Source organism: Ailuropoda melanoleuca, chromosome 13, assembly GCF_002007445.2.
Source record: "Ailuropoda melanoleuca isolate Jingjing chromosome 13, ASM200744v2, whole genome shotgun sequence".
NCBI classification, from domain to species: Eukaryota; Metazoa; Chordata; class Mammalia; order Carnivora; family Ursidae; genus Ailuropoda; species Ailuropoda melanoleuca.
Genome location: NC_048230.1, coordinates 60,338,970 through 60,358,546, shown reverse-complemented (window position 1 = coordinate 60,358,546; position 19,577 = coordinate 60,338,970). Strand labels below are relative to the sequence as shown.

Below are 19,577 nucleotides of genomic sequence, written 5' to 3'. Positions count from 1 at the left end.
TATAGTAAATAAATCAAGGACTGTCACTACCTTTACAACTTCTAAGAGATTGAAAATCCCAGGTCAGGAACCAGTGTACTTCTTGAAACCCAGATTTGTGAGTGAGTCTATAAAATACTGCTGAAATGGTATTTAGTAATAGTGGTTTTTTGTGTATCATTCAGTGATAGTTTCTGCATTAATAAGCAGGTGTGTGTGTGTGTGTTTATTTAGTCTCTTGAGAGTACTTCTAGTTTAAGAGAAGACCTGAAATATTAACTTCTAAAAATTTCTATTGTTTAAGTGCCGTGTGCTCCTTGAAATCAAGTCTTACACGTCATTAGATTATTTGGGGGTTTAGTGTTATTTATGTCTAATATAGGTGAGGAATAGTGTTAAACCCGATCCTGGATTACATGGCATAGGTTTTCATGGATTGCCTCCATGTAAAAAACATTAGTCATCTTTTTGTAAGTTGGAAAAATACTCTTTGGAATCAAGCAAGACATCAAGCAGAGAAGGGAAGTAAAAGAGGACACCAGCTGTGCTGTTAGAAGACAAGTACAAGATGATTCTGAAGACTGCAAGTTGACTTGGCATCCTTAAAGGTATGGGAAAATGACAGTCCCTCCACATCTCCTATCGGTCCTTTTCAGCTTTAGCTTGGTCTCCTTGCTATTTTCCTCAAGGAAGTGAGTCTAATGCCCTTAATCTAACAGAGCTCACAGGTCATCCTTTGAATAAGATAAAGCACGATAGGCATAATTGAATATGTAACTAACTTGTTTCTTTCATTTTTAATAGAAATGGGTTACGGTAGTCCCGGCATAGACTCTGAAGTCAGACTTCGTTAAAACCCTTGCTCTACTGTTTATTAGTCACAATAAACGAGCAAATTGCTTAATATTTTGAAGCTTCATAAACCTCAGCTACAAAACGCAGATATTAGTATCACCCTCGTTTGGGTTATGTCAAGTATTACCCGAGATAATAGGGGTAAAGTACTGAGTCAGCGCCTGTCACATAGTGAGTGCTCAGTAAGTGGCAACTATGATTCTTTTATTTTTAAGCCTACCAGCTGAAGCATTTTTCAGACCTTATCATGTCAAGTCAAAGTTAGATCTTAAATCTTCAGTACATTTAGGCATTCCTAAAGGGAGCACTGTTTGGGTTGATTGGGTTTGGGGAACACCAAAAGAAAACTACAGACAAAATATATCAGGAATATATTCTGATAATATAGGAAGGGGAAACTGAGCTAATTAAGATTGTTTTAAATTGTCTTTTAGACCTATGCATGTCTTCATCGAGGAACTTGGAAATTTCCTTACAAAGATAAAACCAGCAAGAAAATCTAAGTTAAGCTTAAGATCTTTCTCCTTGTGTTATCACCATACTGTTGTTTTACGTGATACCACAGATGCTTGGATTTCTGTTATCACGGCTGAATGAACCAGAACAAGCTTCATTTAACTAACAGAATCCTGAAGGAAGACCTTAACTCCATTTAACTGTCTAAACACAAACTGCCGTGCCATCCTTGAACTGTTCCGGAAAATGAATAGACTATGAACACTCACTGACTTGTGTCTTATGAAATGAACTCTGGCCGATGGACTGTGTTGGATTCTCTGGAGGCCACGGTTGTTCTATGTATGGAGGAAATCCTGTGGATCTGTGGCAGAGTAGAGCCAACATTCCAGACCAGGACGAGTGGACCATGCTTGGAAAGTGTTTTGAATGAGTGCCTAGCACCTTTTTCCTTCTATTATACTTAAAGTTTTACACCTTGACTCACTAAAGTTTTTATCATAGGATCATAAAAATACATCTTGCCCCTGGTTTTGTTGCTAGTGAGTGGTGTTGTTAAGACTTGTATCTACTTAATTTGGCTTCAGATACTATGTTATTTCTGTTTTTCCAAATTGATCCTTGCCTTGTGTGGCTTGTGTGGAACCCCTGCTTCCCCACCATTTTTATTCTCTGCCAGTCAGAATTCATTGAGTCACTGTAGTTTTTGTTGTAGGGAATCAGATCTTATGGGATTTGCCTAAAAGTGAGCACAGTTGCTGAAGCCTTCTAAATTCTCCAGATTACTGTAAGTGCAGTCTATGGAATCATGAATCTTAATTGTTCATACGAGCTTTTGGAACATTCCTTGCTCTCAAGATAGCATAGAGAGGCATGGAGAGTGTTCTGGTTGAGATCGCTGAGTATGTGCAGCATACTCTTTCCATTTCAAATAGATAAAACTAATGAATGAAAATTAAGTTATTATTTTTATTTTTTTAAAAGATTTTATTTATTTATTTGACAGAGAGAGCACAAACGGGGGAGCGGCAGGCAGAGAGAGAGGGAAAGGGAGAAGCAGGCTCTCCACTGAGCAGAGAACCTGACATGAGGCTCGATCCCAGATCCCAGGACCCTGGGATCATGATCTGAGCCAAAGGCAGACACTTAACTGTCTGAGCCACCCAGGCACCCCGGAAATTAAATTTTTAAATAAAAGGACACATGGCCAGCTATGGACCAGGGATGGAAAAAATATGTAGTAGTAAGAGGAGAGTAAGGCTTGCCCTGTCCTTGTCAGGAGATGGCAGGTGAGCTTCCTGCACGAAGTTGTGGGATGGATGAGGATCCCCATCTATGAACTGAAGCTGAGATAAATTTGCTTGATCACAGCTAGAAAGTATCATATGCCTGTGGCCTGGTGGAAAACGTGGAGGTACTGGTTTGGCAATAGGAACTGGGGCTGGACTACATTCAGGTATGGGATCTAGAGAGGCAGAAACCCCCAACTCCTAACAGAAGACCAAGTTTAAATTGTACAGTCTAGATGATGGGCTGAGGGAATCATGAAACCATCATGACATCATGAAATGCTCGTGGCAGTTAGCATTGTATAGAGGGAAATCATTCAAGATAAAAGGAAACCCATACAAGGAATCTATTGCCATGGGATAATGAGCAGAACAAATGGGAGAATTTGAAATAGAAAGAATGGAGCAATCTCGAGAGAGATTTAACATGTTTGTCTACAATTTTCAAAAAGATGAAAGGAGGGAATAACATCCTTAAAAGAAGAACAGCAGGTTACGAACATGAACAGATGGGCTCCAGGAAAAATTAAAGTTGGGCATCTTGACAATGATTGAAGTTCTGGAAGCCCAATAAGTTGGAAAAACAATGAACTAGACAAGCTGAAAGAATTTGTGAATTGAAAGATAGAAATGAGACTGATCACAAAACGAGGACAGAGAAATGCGGTGTTAGAAATCAGGAGGATGGCATGGATTGAGGAGGTGCAATATGGGTCCAGTAGGAATTCTAGAGGGAGATAGTAAAAGAAAGGAAAGGATAGTAGAAGAGAGGAAAAAGAATGCTGCGAATTTCCAGACTTGAAGAAAAACATGTGCCTTCAGGTGAAAGAAGCTTATGAAATGCCAAAGAAATCAACTCCTAGTTATGTTACAGTAAAATTATAGAATGTTAAGGATAAAGAGGAAATCCTGAATGCTACCGAAAGAGAGGTTACCAATGAAAGATGGTAATCTGATGATAGCCGACTTCTCAGCAACAGTAGAAGCTGGAAAACTGCAGAAAAGGTGCTGAGGGAAAGCTATTGTCCAAGAACTCTATATCCAGCACAATGGGTTTCAGAAAGAACATGAGATACAGACATCTTCACACATATGGGATCTAGTATGTGGAATAACTGGAAAGTAAAAGAATGCCCAACTAGCAATGGCTAACCAATAAGGGCATTTAATAACTAAGTAATAACAAAGCTGGGGTGAAAGATTCCACAACGGTTAATTGGCTTGATAATGGTTTAGCAGTTGTGTAATTTTCTATCTCAGGATGGCTGCATTAGTTTCACGCATCATGCCTTACGTAACAGTAGCCAAAGTGGGAAAGGAAGTGACAGGTAAAAATGGGCCTTCTTGTGTGTTTCTCATCAGAGAAGAAAGCCTCTCTCAGAATCCCTTCAGCAGAATTCCCCTCAAATTTCATTGGCCAGAGCTAGGCCCTATGCTTACTACTAGTTGAGTCTGGCAGAAGGGATAGGAATGCTGACTGCCTGGACCACCATGTTTTTATCCCTTAGAACCAAGCCTTTGCTACCTCAACAAATCAGAGGTTTATCTTCATAAGGAAGAAGGGGCACCAGGCAGGCAGGCCTTCCACACATGGCCAGCAGTTGCCTTTCACTGGGGAAAAAAAAATTACTAACTTTCAAGGATCATTATACTAGTTTTGCCAACAGAAGGGATTCTGATGGGATGGAAAATTTTATGTGTTTTGCTTTTTTTTTTTTTTTTTTTTAGTTTTATGTTACTTTCACAGTGAAATGGTTCTGGAGCATTATTTTGGCAGCTAGAACACTCAGCTACTTTGAAATATCAGGTGGTGCTGTTCTGCTGATGTTTTTTCACCAGGACAGTATGAAGAAGTAGGTGGGTTTGGGAAACAGGAAAGCCGGCGTACTCGTTATGTTTTCACTGACAACCGTCAAGGTTTCCACTGAATATGTCATCAGTGTGGGGTGATGATGGTATCTCATTTGACCATCACAACTGTCTTGTAGTTTGTATTATCATTTTCCAGGTGAGAAAATTGAGGCACAAGAAGGTTAATATGTATGTAAATGATGGTTAATATGTCATGAGGGTAGGGCTCAGATCCATGGTCTTTCGATTCTAAATTTCCTGCTCTTTTAGGCACCCAACTGAATGGACATATAAGCTTTTTTTAAAAATTTTGATAATCTCGTAAGGGAAGATGGAGCTAAAGGCTTTCCATGTGCTGTGTTCACCTGATACTAGCATTTGAAGGGGCTTAGATTTTTAATTAGTTTCCATGATGTTTTAAGTACTATTGCAAATAAGAGAAGCAGGGACAGAAGAACCTCGTGGTCTGGAGTGAGCACAAGAACACGTAGACCTCCATTTCAGCATTCTAGCGCAGGTAGATGGGGGGGGAACATAAGCTTTGTGTTCAGACACACCTGGATTCACGTCCTGGCCTGACTACTTAATTTTCGTCTCTGTGACATTGGGCAAGTCCTGTAACCTCTGAGCCTTTACACATTTTCCTGTAAAATAGGGATAATGACCTCTTATTTGTGTGTGTGTTTTTTTTAAAAGATTTTATTTATTTATTTGACGGAGATAGAGACAGCCAGCGAGAGAGGGAACACAAGTAGGGGGAGTGGGAGAGGAAGAAGCAGGCTCATAGCGGAGGAGCCTGACGTAGGGCTCGATCCCATAACGCCGGGATCACGCCCTGAGCCAAAGGCAGACGCTCAACCGCTCTGCCACCCAGGCGCCCCTTATTTGCTGTTTTTCTTTCTTTGTAAGGATGAATTGGGATGATGCACGGTTTCTAGCAGACATCAGACATGCAGTGCGTGGTAGCTACTATAATAGTGGTTATTTTGTAGGAATACATTCAGTAAAGGTTAAGTGTGAAGTTAACAAGTTTTTTTCCCAAAGTACTTTAGCTATTTTCAGTTTTCAATGTATTAGGCATCTAGGGATATAAATTAGAACCACGAGTTGCTTTTTTTTTTTTTTTTTTTACTCCTTTTTATCTCGACTTGCTTTGCCTTTATAAATGTTCTCTTTCCCCCTATTACAGGTCCTATGGCAGTGTATACAAAGCAATTCACAAAGAGACTGGTCAGATTGTCGCTATTAAGCAAGTTCCTGTGGAATCAGACCTGCAGGAGATAATCAAAGAAATCTCTATAATGCAACAATGTGACAGGTAAAGGCATGCGGTGTTACTCTGGAGAGAACATAGTTTTGGATTAGCTGTGGTTATTTAGAGTTTAACATGTACAGATGCATTTACTTAGAGATTTGGTGGAAGAGAGAGTTGAGGTGGAATCACTACTCATGTTCTTTTCAGAAAAAATTTGATGAAGAAAATATGTGTTTTAGTAGCTAGACTTTTATAGTTTCTATTTCTGTATAGATTTTTTTTTTCCAGTGAGCCCCTTTCACAACTAGGAAGAGGAGGCACAGAGGCAGAAGGTGGTGGTGCTTTTTTTTTTCTCTTCTGATAATGATCTCTTTTACTTCCTATTGAGAAAACATTTCTGCATAGATAGCTAAGAAGAGATAATCCAAATACTTTTAGCTCTAGAAACGTTAGAATATCAGATAGATCTAAAAAAGAGAATGCTTTTTTATGTATTACCGTTCCTTCCTACATTTAAAAAAGAATTCTTCAAGCTCAGAGTAGTTAAGAATTTTATTTTTGAGGAACTAAGATTTGTCAAATGCTGTAAGCAGGAAGTCAGGCCACCAGGCGACCGCAGAAAAGCACGTGGTTTGCCCTGAAATTCCGTCACAACATGAGTTGGTCGCCGTGATGGAGCAGGCTTCCCTACTACTGTTTAAATTTGAGAGATACACACATTTAGGGGCAACGCCAGCTCTAGAGAGTTGAAAGGAGAATGAGAACGTCTTGCACCAGAGGCTGCTTGCATTCCCCTGAAGCTCTTCTGGTCACCAGATCAGCGTGTACCTCCTATTTGTAAAGCTTCAGCATTGGGACAGACGGGGCTGCCTACCAGGAAATGTGTCTAAGGAGCCCTTAGATCTCACAGGCTTGTGAATGCAGTTATTTCTCTTCTCCCTCCCTCCCTTTCTTTTATTCTTTATATTTTCGTGGTTACCCTTTACTAGACAAAACCCTCATATTTCTTGACCAGATTGACCAGAGTTAGGTAGCTTTCCTTTTCCCCCGCTATGAGATACAGTATGGAAGCTCTTCCAGTCGGCACACTGGGACTTTGTCACTACTTCTTTTTCTTTTTCTTTTAAAGATTTATCTACCTATCTATCTATTTATTTTAGTGAGAGAGAGTGAGCGAGTGAGAATGCGGGGAGGGGTAGAGGGAGAGGGAAAGAGAATCTCAAGTAGAATCCCCGTTGAGCATGGAGACCGATGTAGGGCCCGATCTCACGACCCCAAGATCATGACCCTAGCTGAAATCAAGAGTCTGATGCTTAACTGACTGAGCCACCCAGGCGCCCCAAGGGACTTTGCCACTTCAGATATGCTACATAAGAGCTGTGTTTCAAACAGAGTATGCAAATATCTCTAATTAAAGAAGCGTTATTTCCAAGAGCCTACTCTGTGCTAAGCATGGGAAGGCGTACAGAGAAATACAGGGCAGAGTTCTTGACCTCTGGGAGTTTACAGACAAATTGGACAGGACAGGCCTATATATATACAGGAAAATCTGGCTGATGATACAATATAGAACATATTCCAGCACTGAGTAGCTGAAATTACTTGCCTCGTAAAGGCAGTAAATACTATAGGAATTTAAGGCAGGGAGAGCAGATGTGGTAATCTGTACCTTCAGAGACTTATTCATCCATGTCTTCATTAATCGTCTGTGTGTGTTTCCTGCTGTCCTTGTCATTGGCATTTTTCCCAAGGGTGAAGGGGCATTTGAAATTCTGAGCATTAATGAAGCCGAGTAGGTTTTTAGCATCTTCAGTTATTATGCAACGTTATTTAGCCCTGATAACAATCTAACCAATTAAAGCTGGTAGCTCTCAGTGGGCAGATTATTTCATTTTAATAGGATGTTTGACTTTTCTCTGAAATCTCATTTGGTATCTCTCTTCAAGCTTGAGACCAAAATTCCAGGTCTGATACTGAATATTTTTTCTTTTTAAAAATTTTTTTAAAGATTATTTATTTTAGAGAGAGGGAGAGAGCACAGGTGCACACGAGCAGTGGGGAGGGACAGAAGGACAGGGAGACAAGCAGACTCCCTGCTGAGCAGGGAACCTGACACGGCTTGATCCTAGGACCCTGAGATCATGACCTGAGCCAAAGTCAAGAGCCGGATACTCAACTGACTGAGCCACCCAGGAGCCCCCTGAATATTTTTTCTTTATAATAGATTGTAGTGTGATTTTGTTTTTTCTTATTACAAAGTACATATGACTTCTTGGAAAAATGTAAGTAAAAAGAAAATAGGGCCGCCTGGGTGGCTCAGTCATTAAGTGTCTGCCTTTGGCTCAGGGCATGATCCCGGCGTTCTGAAATCCAGTCCCACATCGGACTCCTCTGCTGGGAGCCTGCTTCTTCCTCTCTCACTCCCCCTGCTTGTGTTCCCTCTCTTGCTGGCTGTCCCTCTTTCTGTCAAAAAAAAAAAAAAAAATCACTTTACCCTTTGGAGAGATAATCATTGTTAAATGCTATTTGGTATACATACCCTTCCATATCTCTTTTTGGAGTTTTACCATGCTTACAATTATGTAACCTGTACTTTTTTCCCCCTTCTTTCTTTCTTTCTTTTTTTTTTTTAAGCAAGATATCTTCTCATGTTATCAAATATTCTTCTATAATATTTTCCATGGATTCATTGTTATCCCATTATATGTCTATATCATTATTTCTTAAATAAACTCCCTAATGTTGAACACTTAGATGGTATCTAAGTTTTCATTGTTAAAACAGTACTGTGATGGTAACTGTTTCTTTTTGAATAGCTGTAGTTCTTTTCCTGGGATGTTCTGTAGACCTAGAAATGCAGGTTAAAGGACCCATACATTTTCTCACTTTGGTTATTTATTATTTAGAAAATTATTATTATGATTCGTTATTTACACTTTTATCAAGAGGGTGCCTATTTTCACCTTAAATATGAATAATTGGTCTTTTGAACAGAGAAATTTTCATGTATTGAAGGTTGTTGCACTAATTCGTATTACTGCTTTCTCTTTAGCCCTCACGTAGTCAAATATTATGGCAGTTATTTTAAGAACACAGACTTGTGGATCGTTATGGAGTACTGTGGGGCTGGTTCTGTGTCTGATATCATTCGATTAAGAAATAAAACGGTAAGTTTACCTTCTAGAACAATGCGGCTGGACTAGTCTTTGGCCTTCTATTTGTGGGCACTCTCCTACTGCCATATCCAGAGAGATGACTGTCAGATTTCCCGTTTTCCATGATTCTTTCCCCCTCTGCTTTCTGATGGCTCCTAAAAGTGATGTTTTTGACACCAGCCCAATCCAGTGATATTTAGCATGTGTTGGGAAAGAAAACAATGACTGTCAAATCTTGGTGAAGCAATGAATTTTAAATGTTTAAATTTAGATTTGGTTTTCTCCTCCTACCCAGCATGCTCACAGATTATCTTCTTCTACGTTCTATTAATCAGAGAATAATCTCTGTGAAAGATTATTTGCCCTTACTGGGATCCCTGGGATAAAAGCTAGGAGTCAAGGGTTCTAACTTAGGTTCAGTTGCTCATTCAGTATTTCTAGAATACTGTTCTGAGCCCTAGGGATACAGTAGTAAAGAAGACAACGATCCTGCTCGTGCTCATACATTTTCTAGTGGGGTAACCAAAAAGCCAACTGATGGTAACTAGAAAAGAAATACCAGATAGTGATAATTTCTTTGAAGGAATGGACTGGCGGAGAGCACTCGGTGATCTACTTGAGAGTGGATGGCTGAGAAAGGCCACTCAGAGAGGTGGCATTTAAAGTAAATCTTGAATGACAAGATGGAGCTATGACTTCTAAAAGAACATTCTAGGTAGGGCAATAAGCAGTGCAAAGATCCTGAGGCTAGAACAGGTTTGGCACAAAGAAGGCCACTGTGAGTAGAGGGGAGAAGTGAGAGGACCTGCAGGAGATGAGGTGAGACAGGGGAGCAGGCCTGGATTCTGTTGGTATTGTTGGCTACGGTAACGAGTTTGCCTTTTATTCCAACCACAATAGGAAGCCATTGCCCCGTTCTAAGCAAGTGAGGAGCCATCTGATGATGTACATTTTAGAAGATAAACTGTGGCTTCTGTGTGGACTGTGAATGGATAAAAGTAGAAGCTGGAGACATCTTAGCCTTTAGTTTCTTTGTTTGTTTTGTTTTAATGAGAAAAACAGGAATAATACCTATATTAAATATTTGCAGAATTGTGAGAATTAAATATGTGAACTTTGTACTTTGTGAGACACTCTATAAATTGTAAGGTGAGAATATTTTAAAACTCAGTTGTATCCTCAAAAAATTAAAAATAGAACTACCCTAGGATCCAGTAATCACCCTACTGGGTATTTTCTGAAAGAATACAAAAGCTGATGCTAAAGGATACATTTATGCCTGTGTTTGTTGCAGCATTATTTACAGTAGCCAAATCACGGAAGCAGCCCAAGTGTCTGTTGGTGGATGAATGGATAAAGAAGATGTGGGGTGTATATGTGTGTGTGTGTGTGTGTGTGTGTGTGTGTGCGCGTATTTATATATATTATTCAGCCATAAAAAAGAATGAAATCTTGTCATTTGCAACAATATGGATGGATCTAAAGAGTATAATACTAAGCAAAATAAGCCAGTCAGATAAAGGCAAATATCATATGATTTCATTCGTATGTGTAATTTAAAAAACAAAGCAAATGAACAAAGGGAAAAGAAAAGAAACAAACCAAAAAAATAGACTCTTAACTATAGGGAACAAACAGATGGTTACCGGAGGGGAGATAGTTGGGGGATGGGTGAAATATGGGGATTGAGAGTACACTTAACGGTGAGCACTGAAACTAATATAACACTGTATGTTAACTATACTGGAATTTAATAATTAAAAAAAAAATAAAACTCAGTTGTAACTTTTGGGTTATCTAGATGACTATATCATTTTCTTAATTTACATTACTCAGAGTTAGTATGTCTTTCTAATCAAATAGCAAGTTCTTTAGCTAGGAATTATATCCTACCATAAGATATATTTAAAGAAGTCCCAGAGCTTAAATAATTTATTGAATTAAAAATTGGGCCCCAGGGGCATCTGGGTGGCTCGGTTGGTTGAGTGTCCAACTCTTAATCTCAGCTCAGGTCTTGATCTCAGGGTTGTGAGTTCAAGCCCGGCGTTGTGCTCTGTGCTGGGCATGGAGCCTCCTTAAAAAAGAAAAAAAAGTTGGGTTCCAGTCCTCCTTATATGCAGCATTAAGTTATTTTATTTCAGGTATTTTGAAACAATCCAAGTTGATGGTGCATTTGATGTTTAGTATTAGTTTATTGTATTTATGTAATTTTTAGCAATTAAGTGGACATTATTTTGTAAAATGTTTTAATTCTGTCTTGTCCAGCATGATAGCCTCTAGCTATGCGTGGTCATCAAGGACTTTAAATGTGGCTAGTCTAGGGGCGCCTGGGTGGCACAGCGGTTAGGCGTCTGCCTTCGGCTCAGGGCGTGATCCCGGCGTTATGGGATCGAGCCCCACATCAGGCTCCTCTGCTATGAGCCTGCTTCTTCCTCTCCCACTCCCCCTGCTTGTGTTCCCTCTCTCGCTGGCTGGCTATCTCTGTCGAATAAATAAAAATCTTTAAAAAAAAAAAAATAAATAAATGTGGCTAGTCTAAATTGAGATGTACTATAAGTATAAAATAATTTTGAAGAATTACTACAAAAAGAAAAGGATTAAAGAAAACTTTACATTTTTTATATATCGACCACATGTTGAAATGATAATATTTTGGATAAATATGGTAATAATATATTATTGAAATTAATTTTGGGGAGCCTGTCTGGCTCAGTTGGGAGGAGCATGCAACTCTTGATCTTGGGGTCAGGAGTTCGAGCCCCACGTTAGGTATAGAGATTACTAAAAAAATAAATTAATTTTGCTTTTTTTTTTTTTTAATGTGGCTACTGGAAAATTAAAAGTTGTATTTGTGATTCACATTGTATTTCTGTTGGGCAGTGCTTCCTTAACCGATTAGCTTAACTGGTTAGAATAAGGCATCAGTAAGTAAGTCACATGAACTTTCTTCTCTTAGGCCACAGAAGGTACCCAGACTCTAGCTTGTAACCTTGCCAATAGTGTTTGCTTGGACTGCAGTGAGAGCACTGTCATTTGTTAGCACAAATTACTTGTTTGTCCTCTGCTTCATTTTCTTTAAAATGGTGATGATAATTACTTATTTCATGTGATTTTTATAAGGATTTAATGAGATGACAAAAATAGTGCCTATTATAGAATAAATGCTTCATAATTACCTATTTTAAATTTTATTAGAGTGTCTGGCTCATAACTGATGGTTATTAACTATTTGTTGACTGGTAGCATAGTAGTTATTAAGCCACGTGTCTTCTTCTATGCCTGACATCATTTGATTTTCATGACATTCTTGAAGAAAGGTGGTAGTCCTATTTTATAGATTGAGAAACTGAGGCCAAGAGAAGTTCGATAACTCACTTAGGTCACACAGCTAGAGCATAGAGCTAAGGGTAAAAACCAGGTCCTTCTAATCTTGAAACCCATGTTTTTTGCACACAGCATACTCTCTCCTAAATGTGAGTTGTCAAAAGGGAGACTGAGAGTTTGTTGATGGATTGCATCTGTTCAGCACTGGAGTTGGGCCTGCACAAAGTCAGCGTGGGACTGAGCAGATACTCTGTGTCGATCAGCATTCTTGCTCTCATTTATTCATTATCATTCAACAACTATTTTTTCAGGACCTGCTATGTGCCAGATGGCTTTCTTGGTGCTAGGGATACAATAGTAAACAAACCAAAGACATCATATTATTTATTTATTTTTAATAAGTTAGAAGGTTTATGTATTTATCCGAGAGAGAGAGAGAGAGAGAGAGAGCATGCATGCATGCAAGAGTGGAGGGAGGGGCAGAGGGAGAGAATCTTCAAGCAGATTCCCCACTGAGTATGGAGCCTAACGTGGAACTCGATCTCACCACCCTGAGATCATGACCCAAGCTGAAACCAAGAGTTGGATGCCGTTACCCAACTTAGCCACCCAGATGCCACCCAAAGACATTTTAAAATGGGGCTTACGTTCCTAATAGGGAAGATAACACATAATAGGCATACAAATAACGTGCAATATGTCAGATGGGGATAATACTGTGTTTACCAACAAGGTAGGATAAAGGGGTAGGGAATGATCTAGGAATGGAGGGAACTGAGGAAGGTCTCTCTGACTTTCTGGATGAAGAGCACTGTAGGCAGAGAACATGAAATGAAAAGGTCCGGAAATGGAAGTGTGCTTTGAGTGTTTGGGGAACAGCAAGGAAGGCTACGAGGCTGAAACAGGATGAGCAAGGTAGAAAGTAGTAGAGGACGAAGGCAGCTGGGAACCAGATCTTGTAAGACTCTGGTAAGGACTGGCTTTAATTTTGGGTGGCTTAGGAAGCCCGTGGAGGGTTTTGAGCAGCTCTGGCTTGCATTTTGAAGGTTCGTTATGGCACACTGCCATGTGGAAAATACATTGTCCAGGGTCAAGGGCAGAAGCAGCAAGACTAGTTAGGAAATTATTAGGATAGTTCAGGCAGGACATGCTGGTGGCTTGGACCAGGGTGATTAGTGACTGTACAGAGGATATATTTGGATATATTTTGAAGATAGGGAAGAGCCAGAGATGACCTCAAGGTTTTTGGCCAGGTCATCTGAAACTGTCTATCCCTAAGAGAGAAGACTGTGGGAAGAATAGAGTAGGTTGGGTGGGTGGTACAGAGAGGGGTGGGGTGGCAGTAGAAATAAAGAATTTGATTTTGACGTGTTCTGCTTATGATGCTTGTTAGGTATTCAGTTGATATTGTGTAGGGGGGTACATGAATCTGATGTTTGGGAAGAGATGGGACAGGAGATGTAACTTTAGAAGGGGTTAGTGGAGTGATGGTATAAATTCTCAAATGCTGTCACAGGTTGAATAAGATCTTATATTCTAAGAAGGGAGCTTGGATATGATTTTTTTTCCCTTTTTTGAATGTAAAATTATGTAAAGTGATAGAATTTTAATTTTTCATTCTGTTTTAGTTAACAGAAGATGAGATAGCTACAATATTACAATCAACACTTAAGGGACTGGAATACCTTCATTTTATGAGAAAAATACACCGAGATATCAAGGCAGGAAATATTTTGCTAAATACAGAAGGACATGCAAAACTTGCAGATTTTGGGGTAGCAGGTCAACTTACAGTAAGTAAAAACGTTACTTCTGTTGGTAACTTTCAGCTCTGTCCGGAGAAGGATTTCCTTTCGTTTAAGTTGTTTTTTTCAGTAAAATACTCGATTTCATTGTACTTGTAAAAAGGTGCCCGTAAGTTACGGAAGAGCTGGTAGTTTGAGATCCTTTCCTGGGGTTTAGGTCCCATGGTTTAACTTTGATAAAAATAAAAGCTAAAAGAAAAAGTGACAGAGTAGAAGTTTAAATTCTATTCATCGTATTTGCAAAAGGAAGAAAAATTCGATCCAAACTGCTTTCCTTGAATAAGACATAACACCTTCTCAACCAGGTAGCAGTTGGCAGTTACTTGACTGAAAACTCTCTCCTTGTCTGGTTCCAGGATACAGTCTTTTGATTCGCCTCCTACCTCATCAGTGTATGGCAATGACAAAAACCATGTTTTCAAAACAGGAAATACAGAATTACCCGATTTTGAAAAATACCTAAGTGTATATGACATATACGTAGAAAAATAGAAACAGCTCTGGACAGATACGTACTAAAATTCCCAACTGTATTATATATCAAACAGTTTTCTTGGGCGGTAGGAAAAATATTTTTTGTTTGTTTAGAGCTGGTATTAGGTAGAGTTTTTTGTTTGTTTTCTGGTTTTTGTTTTTAAATCTGCCTGGATTATGTTAGGAAGCTTAATAGGTATTGCAATGGCACAAAAATTGCTTTGATTTTAGAAAAGAAAATCAGGAACTTATTCCATATTGTGATTACTGGGCCTTTCAAAAGATTTTGTTGTTAACATATAAAGTGCTTCTAGGGAACAATGATGCTTCCAACTGTAGTATATAAATGTATATAAATCCATTTTTGGGGGCATCTGGCTGGCTCAGTTAGTAGAGACTGTGACCCTTAATCTCAGGGTCATGAGTTCAAGACCCACAATGGGTGCGCAGCCTACTTAAAATAAATAAATAATTTTCCTAATTGTGTTGGACCTTTTAAAAAAATATCTATTTGCTGAAGAAGATAAACCAAAACTTTAAAAAATTATATATTATAATTGTTAATCCTTTGTTATATATGTTGAAACATCTTTTCATAGTTTGCTAGTTATCTTTTTACTTTGATTATGGTTTTTCTTTAAATACTGAAGGTTCCAAATTTTACATAGGGAAATCCACCTCCCATTTATGTTATGGTTTCTGCCTTTGATGTCACCTTTACAAGTCTTTTTCTGCTCCAACGTTATATAACTGTTCATCTATACTTCCTTTTAGTACTTTCTGGATTTTGTTCTTGTATTTAAATTTTCAACCTATTTGAACTTCCTTTGGTGGAAAGTGTAAGTTAGGAAATTAAGTACAGAATTTTATAAATCACTAGCCAGATGCCCAGCACTTTTTTTTGTCCTTTGCTTGGTAATTTGGAATGACATTTTAATCATATCTTCAATCTATATGTATGTGTGTGTGTGTATGCACACATATAAATACACATACGTAGCCATTGTCTGTTTCTGGATTTAATATTTTCCCTAGTTATGCTACTGCACTAATATAACTTTGTCATACAGATCAAGCTGGGTTAGTATCCACTCATTACTCTCAGTTTTCAAAAAATTTCTAGATATCCAAATACTCCTTTCTTTTTTTTTTTTTTNNTTTTTAAGATTTTTTATTTATTTATTTGACAGAGATAGAGACAGCCAGCGAGAGAGGGAACACAAGCAGGGGGAGTGGGAGAGGAAGAAGCAGGCTCAAAGCAGAGGAGCCTGATGTGGGACTCGATCCCGCAACGCTGGGATCACGCCCTGAGCCGAAGGCAGACGCCTAACCGCCGTGCCACCCAGGCGCCCCCCAAATACTCCTTTCTAAATAATGAGTTTTTCAAGGATATAATTCTTGAAAACAACTTTGAGTAGCCCCATTTGAAAACTGCAAATTTAAGTTTCAGAGCAAAGGAAATGACTAAGCGATAAGTTAGTTCCTGTCCTAGTTTTTTACATAGGACTGACAAAGTGAGATCGACTTAAAAATACTACCTGTCATTTGCTCCTGACTGGCATAGCCTAACTGAAGCCACAGGCATTTCAGAAGGAGCAGGAGTGATGATGATGGCAAGTCCTGTGGCATATTTGGTTCTGTTTAAAATCCTTTTCTTCCTAAAATACAGGAGCTCTAGAAAGGTTCTCTGTCATTAAGGCCACACTGTTCTGGGAAAGTAGGCAAATAATGTGTGCTAGATTCATATATTTTTCTTTAAGACCCAAACTAAGACTTTCTTATGAATACACTGTATTTTATAGAATATATGTATATGATAAAAACAAAAATTATATGTGTACATAGACACACATATGATTTTTATTTTTTTAATTTTCTGATAGCACATGTACTAAATACTCATGTAAACCATCAATGTTACAGAAGTATATGCAATGGAATGTCAGAGTCCTTCGTGATTCTGCCTTCTAGACGTAACTATTGTTTAGTTCAGTGTGTATTGAGATTTTTCTTTCACTATCCATATAACAATATTTATTATTGTTTGCTGTTTTGTCATATATATATAATATACACAATATAATTATATATATAATTTTGCAAACTAATTTTCTCGTTACAGTAAATCTTGTACATTTTTCCATGCCAGGAAAATGTATCTATCTCCTTTTTAAAAAATATATGGTAGATGGGATGCTTGGGTGGCTCAGTGGGTCTAACTCTTGATTTCAGCTTAGGTCCTGAGATCAGGGTTGTGGGATCGAGCCCTACGTTGGGTCTCATGCTCAGGAGGGAGTCTGCTTGAGGTTCTTTCTCTCTCCCTCCCTTTGCCTCTGCCCCTCCTCCCCGCTTGCATGTGCACTCTCTCTCTAAAATAAATAAATGAATCTTTTTTAAAAAGTAATGAGAGAGTGCATGTGCGATCAGGGGTGGGGCGGTGGGGGGGGGCAGTCAGGGAGGGAGAGAAGCAGACTTCCTGCCAAGTGGGAAGCAGGATGCAGGGCTTGATCCCCAGAGCCTGAGATCATGACTTGAGCCAAAATCAAGAGCCAGATGCTTAACCATCTGAGCCACCCGGGCACCCCTAAATAAATCTTTTAAAAAATGTGGTGGATATTTATTTAATTTACCCCCTTTAGATGGTCATTTGAGTTGTTTCCTTTGTCTTTTTTCTGCCTCTCCTCCAAATATTCTCCAATACTTGTGCATACATCCTAGGGTACCTGTGTATAGGACACAGTTCTAGCAAAAGATTTGGATTAAAGGATATGGACATTTAGGTTTATAAATATTGCCAGATCGCCCACAAAAACTTAAACCAATTTATACTCTAGTAACTATATCAGTGCCTGACTTTCTGTGCTGTTATTAGCACTAGTTGTTATTAACCTTTCAAATTTTTGTCAACCTCATTTTGGTGTTTGTTATTTTTTGTGGGTTTTTTAATGTGTGTGTTTTAAGAATTGAGAATCTTTTATGTTTCTAGGTCATTTGAATTTCTTTTGTGACCTACTCAATCATGCCTTGAGTATGGTTTTTGTATGTATCCCAAGTATAAGATGTTTCTTATTGTTGGAAAAGTCTCTTTTTCTCAATGGTTTTAATACTTAGTGTTGATCTCTACCCTTCTCTGTTTTAGGATACCATGGCCAAAAGAAACACAGTGATAGGAACACCATTTTGGATGGCTCCAGAAGTGATTCAGGAAATTGGATACAACTGTGTGGCAGACATCTGGTCGTTGGGAATAACTGCCATAGAAATGGCTGAGGGAAAGCCGCCATATGCCGATATCCATCCAATGAGGGTAAGGAAACCAGTAGGGTGGTTAGCTCCTGGTCATTCTTAGAAAGTTGGTGACTTACTTGATTTAGGTACCGAACAGTAAACGAATCAATTGTATATAATTGATAAGTGTCAGTCTAGACTCCACTAGTGGTAGTCATTAATCAATTCAAGTGTGATCCACCACCTCCTTTCCAGAGATTGTGTACAGGACATGGATCACAGAAATGCTTGGTTTGGCTTGTGCAAGGTATATTTTTTAATAGTTTAGATGCTCACATTTTAACATAACATTAACTGGAGCTGAGTGGTGGTCCCCTCCTTTATACAGGGCACAGGCTTTCCACTTTATCAGTTTCCAAGATTCCCTAATCACCAAGTATCCCTTGTCACTTACCACAGTGTTTTCTCTACTGTCTTTCTCATGGTAGTATTAAGAGGAAAGCAAACTATTTATTTGAACTCATCACTAACACCCAGCCCGATTTGTTTGTTATCTTTTTCCTGCCTTGCCCTCAGAGGTATTTACACTGGCAAGTTCTGCTTTGTAGATCCCCAGACTCTCCTCGTCTGGAGGCTCTGTACTTTGCAGCCTTCAGGGATTTCTAGAATAGTAAGGGCCCAGAGGTCCAGTCTCCACCAAAGCTGTCAGTGTGAAACCCTAAGGGGTCTGTAAGCTGTACCCACCCCAGATCCCTCATCACAGCACTGTTAAAAGGCCTCGACCCTGCCTTCCTCAGTGGCTCCATAGTCCTCCAAACCTCTCAATCGAGCTCCTCCTCTTCTCTGATTAATTAGTTCTATTAAAAGACTTAACCATTTTTTAAAAAGTGTTCATGTGCTCAAAGATAAGCTCCCCTCTTTTTTGGGAGCAGAAGTGGGGAAGGGTGAGAGTATTTACTAATAGATTTAAAAAATATAATTTAAGCTGCTTATTAGAGTTTTTTTAATTTTAATTCTGCCTCTTCTTTTATTGGACAGTAAATAATGGTTTTAATTTTTTGAAATAGTAGAATTTAACTGCAGTGTGGTGTTCTGTTTTGGTTTTTTTTTTTCAAATACGTTAAATTGGTTTGGCCTGGACATTAACGAATCTCTTATGAATTGAGGGACTTTCAGGTTTATGATCTCCTTGCTGTCACTGGTCACATGTAGTGGCGATGGTGACTTTAATGGGGGAGGGACATTGGCAAGTATGGGGCTGAGATGATCTTCAGGCTGTTGATGCTCTCAGTCTTGCCTTTTCACTTTGAAAGGCAGTGTACTGTGGTTAGCAAAAACTAAAATAAACCTGCTAGATATTGTGAGGTTGAGGGGACAAGAATACATGTGAAAGAGAGAGAGAGAACTGTGTCAACTTCTCTAATTGTCATACTTCCTACTTTGAGACACTTAGACTTTTGTTGGCATTTGGGTGGGCTTCTCAGTGGATAAGAGGAAAATAATTTTTTTTTAAACTTCGAAGGTATCTCTAGTCATATTTTTATTAGTGCATCACTTTTATTTTACCCCCCCCCAATTTTTTTTAACTAGGCGATCTTCATGATTCCCACCAACCCTCCCCCCACATTTCGAAAGCCAGAACTGTGGTCCGTTAACTTCATGGATTTTGTGAAGCAGTGTCTTGTAAAAAGCCCTGAGCAGAGAGCCACAGCCACTCAACTCCTACAGGTATGACTGTCCCCGAGGTGCTGCCTGCCTCTGTTTCATTCACATACTGGCCGAAAGATGCTGTCGACCCACCTGCACGGAGACAGTAAAGAAGTATAACACACTCCCTGCCGCTAGGGAGCTTTGAACCTGAGTAGAAAAGAGTGTTAAATCATTGAACAAGACAAAATGCAAGAAA

The 19,577-nt window shown here is 39.0% G+C and overlaps 1 protein-coding gene across 4 annotated transcripts in view; it reads left to right on the top strand.

The window, feature by feature from the left end:
• Positions 1-19,577, top strand: part of STK4 (serine/threonine kinase 4) — an 86,440-nt gene that overhangs the window by 6,573 nt on the left and 60,290 nt on the right. Inside the window, exons 3-9 of one of the 4 annotated variants that reach the window (XM_034640973.1) lie at positions 455-587; positions 1,269-1,706; positions 5,620-5,748; positions 8,738-8,852; positions 13,793-13,957; positions 17,583-17,750; positions 19,262-19,399. In XM_034640973.1, the coding sequence (XP_034496864.1) occupies positions 5,732-5,748; positions 8,738-8,852; positions 13,793-13,957; positions 17,583-17,750; positions 19,262-19,399 (603 nt within the window). In that variant the 5' untranslated portion in view covers positions 455-587; positions 1,269-1,706; positions 5,620-5,731. Of the gene's footprint in view, positions 1-439; positions 588-1,268; positions 1,707-5,619; positions 5,749-8,737; positions 8,853-13,792; positions 13,958-17,582; positions 17,751-19,261; positions 19,400-19,577 lie in introns of those variants that run through there. The other 3 variants (XM_034640974.1, XM_002917372.4, XM_034640972.1) reach the window with 3 other exon arrangements.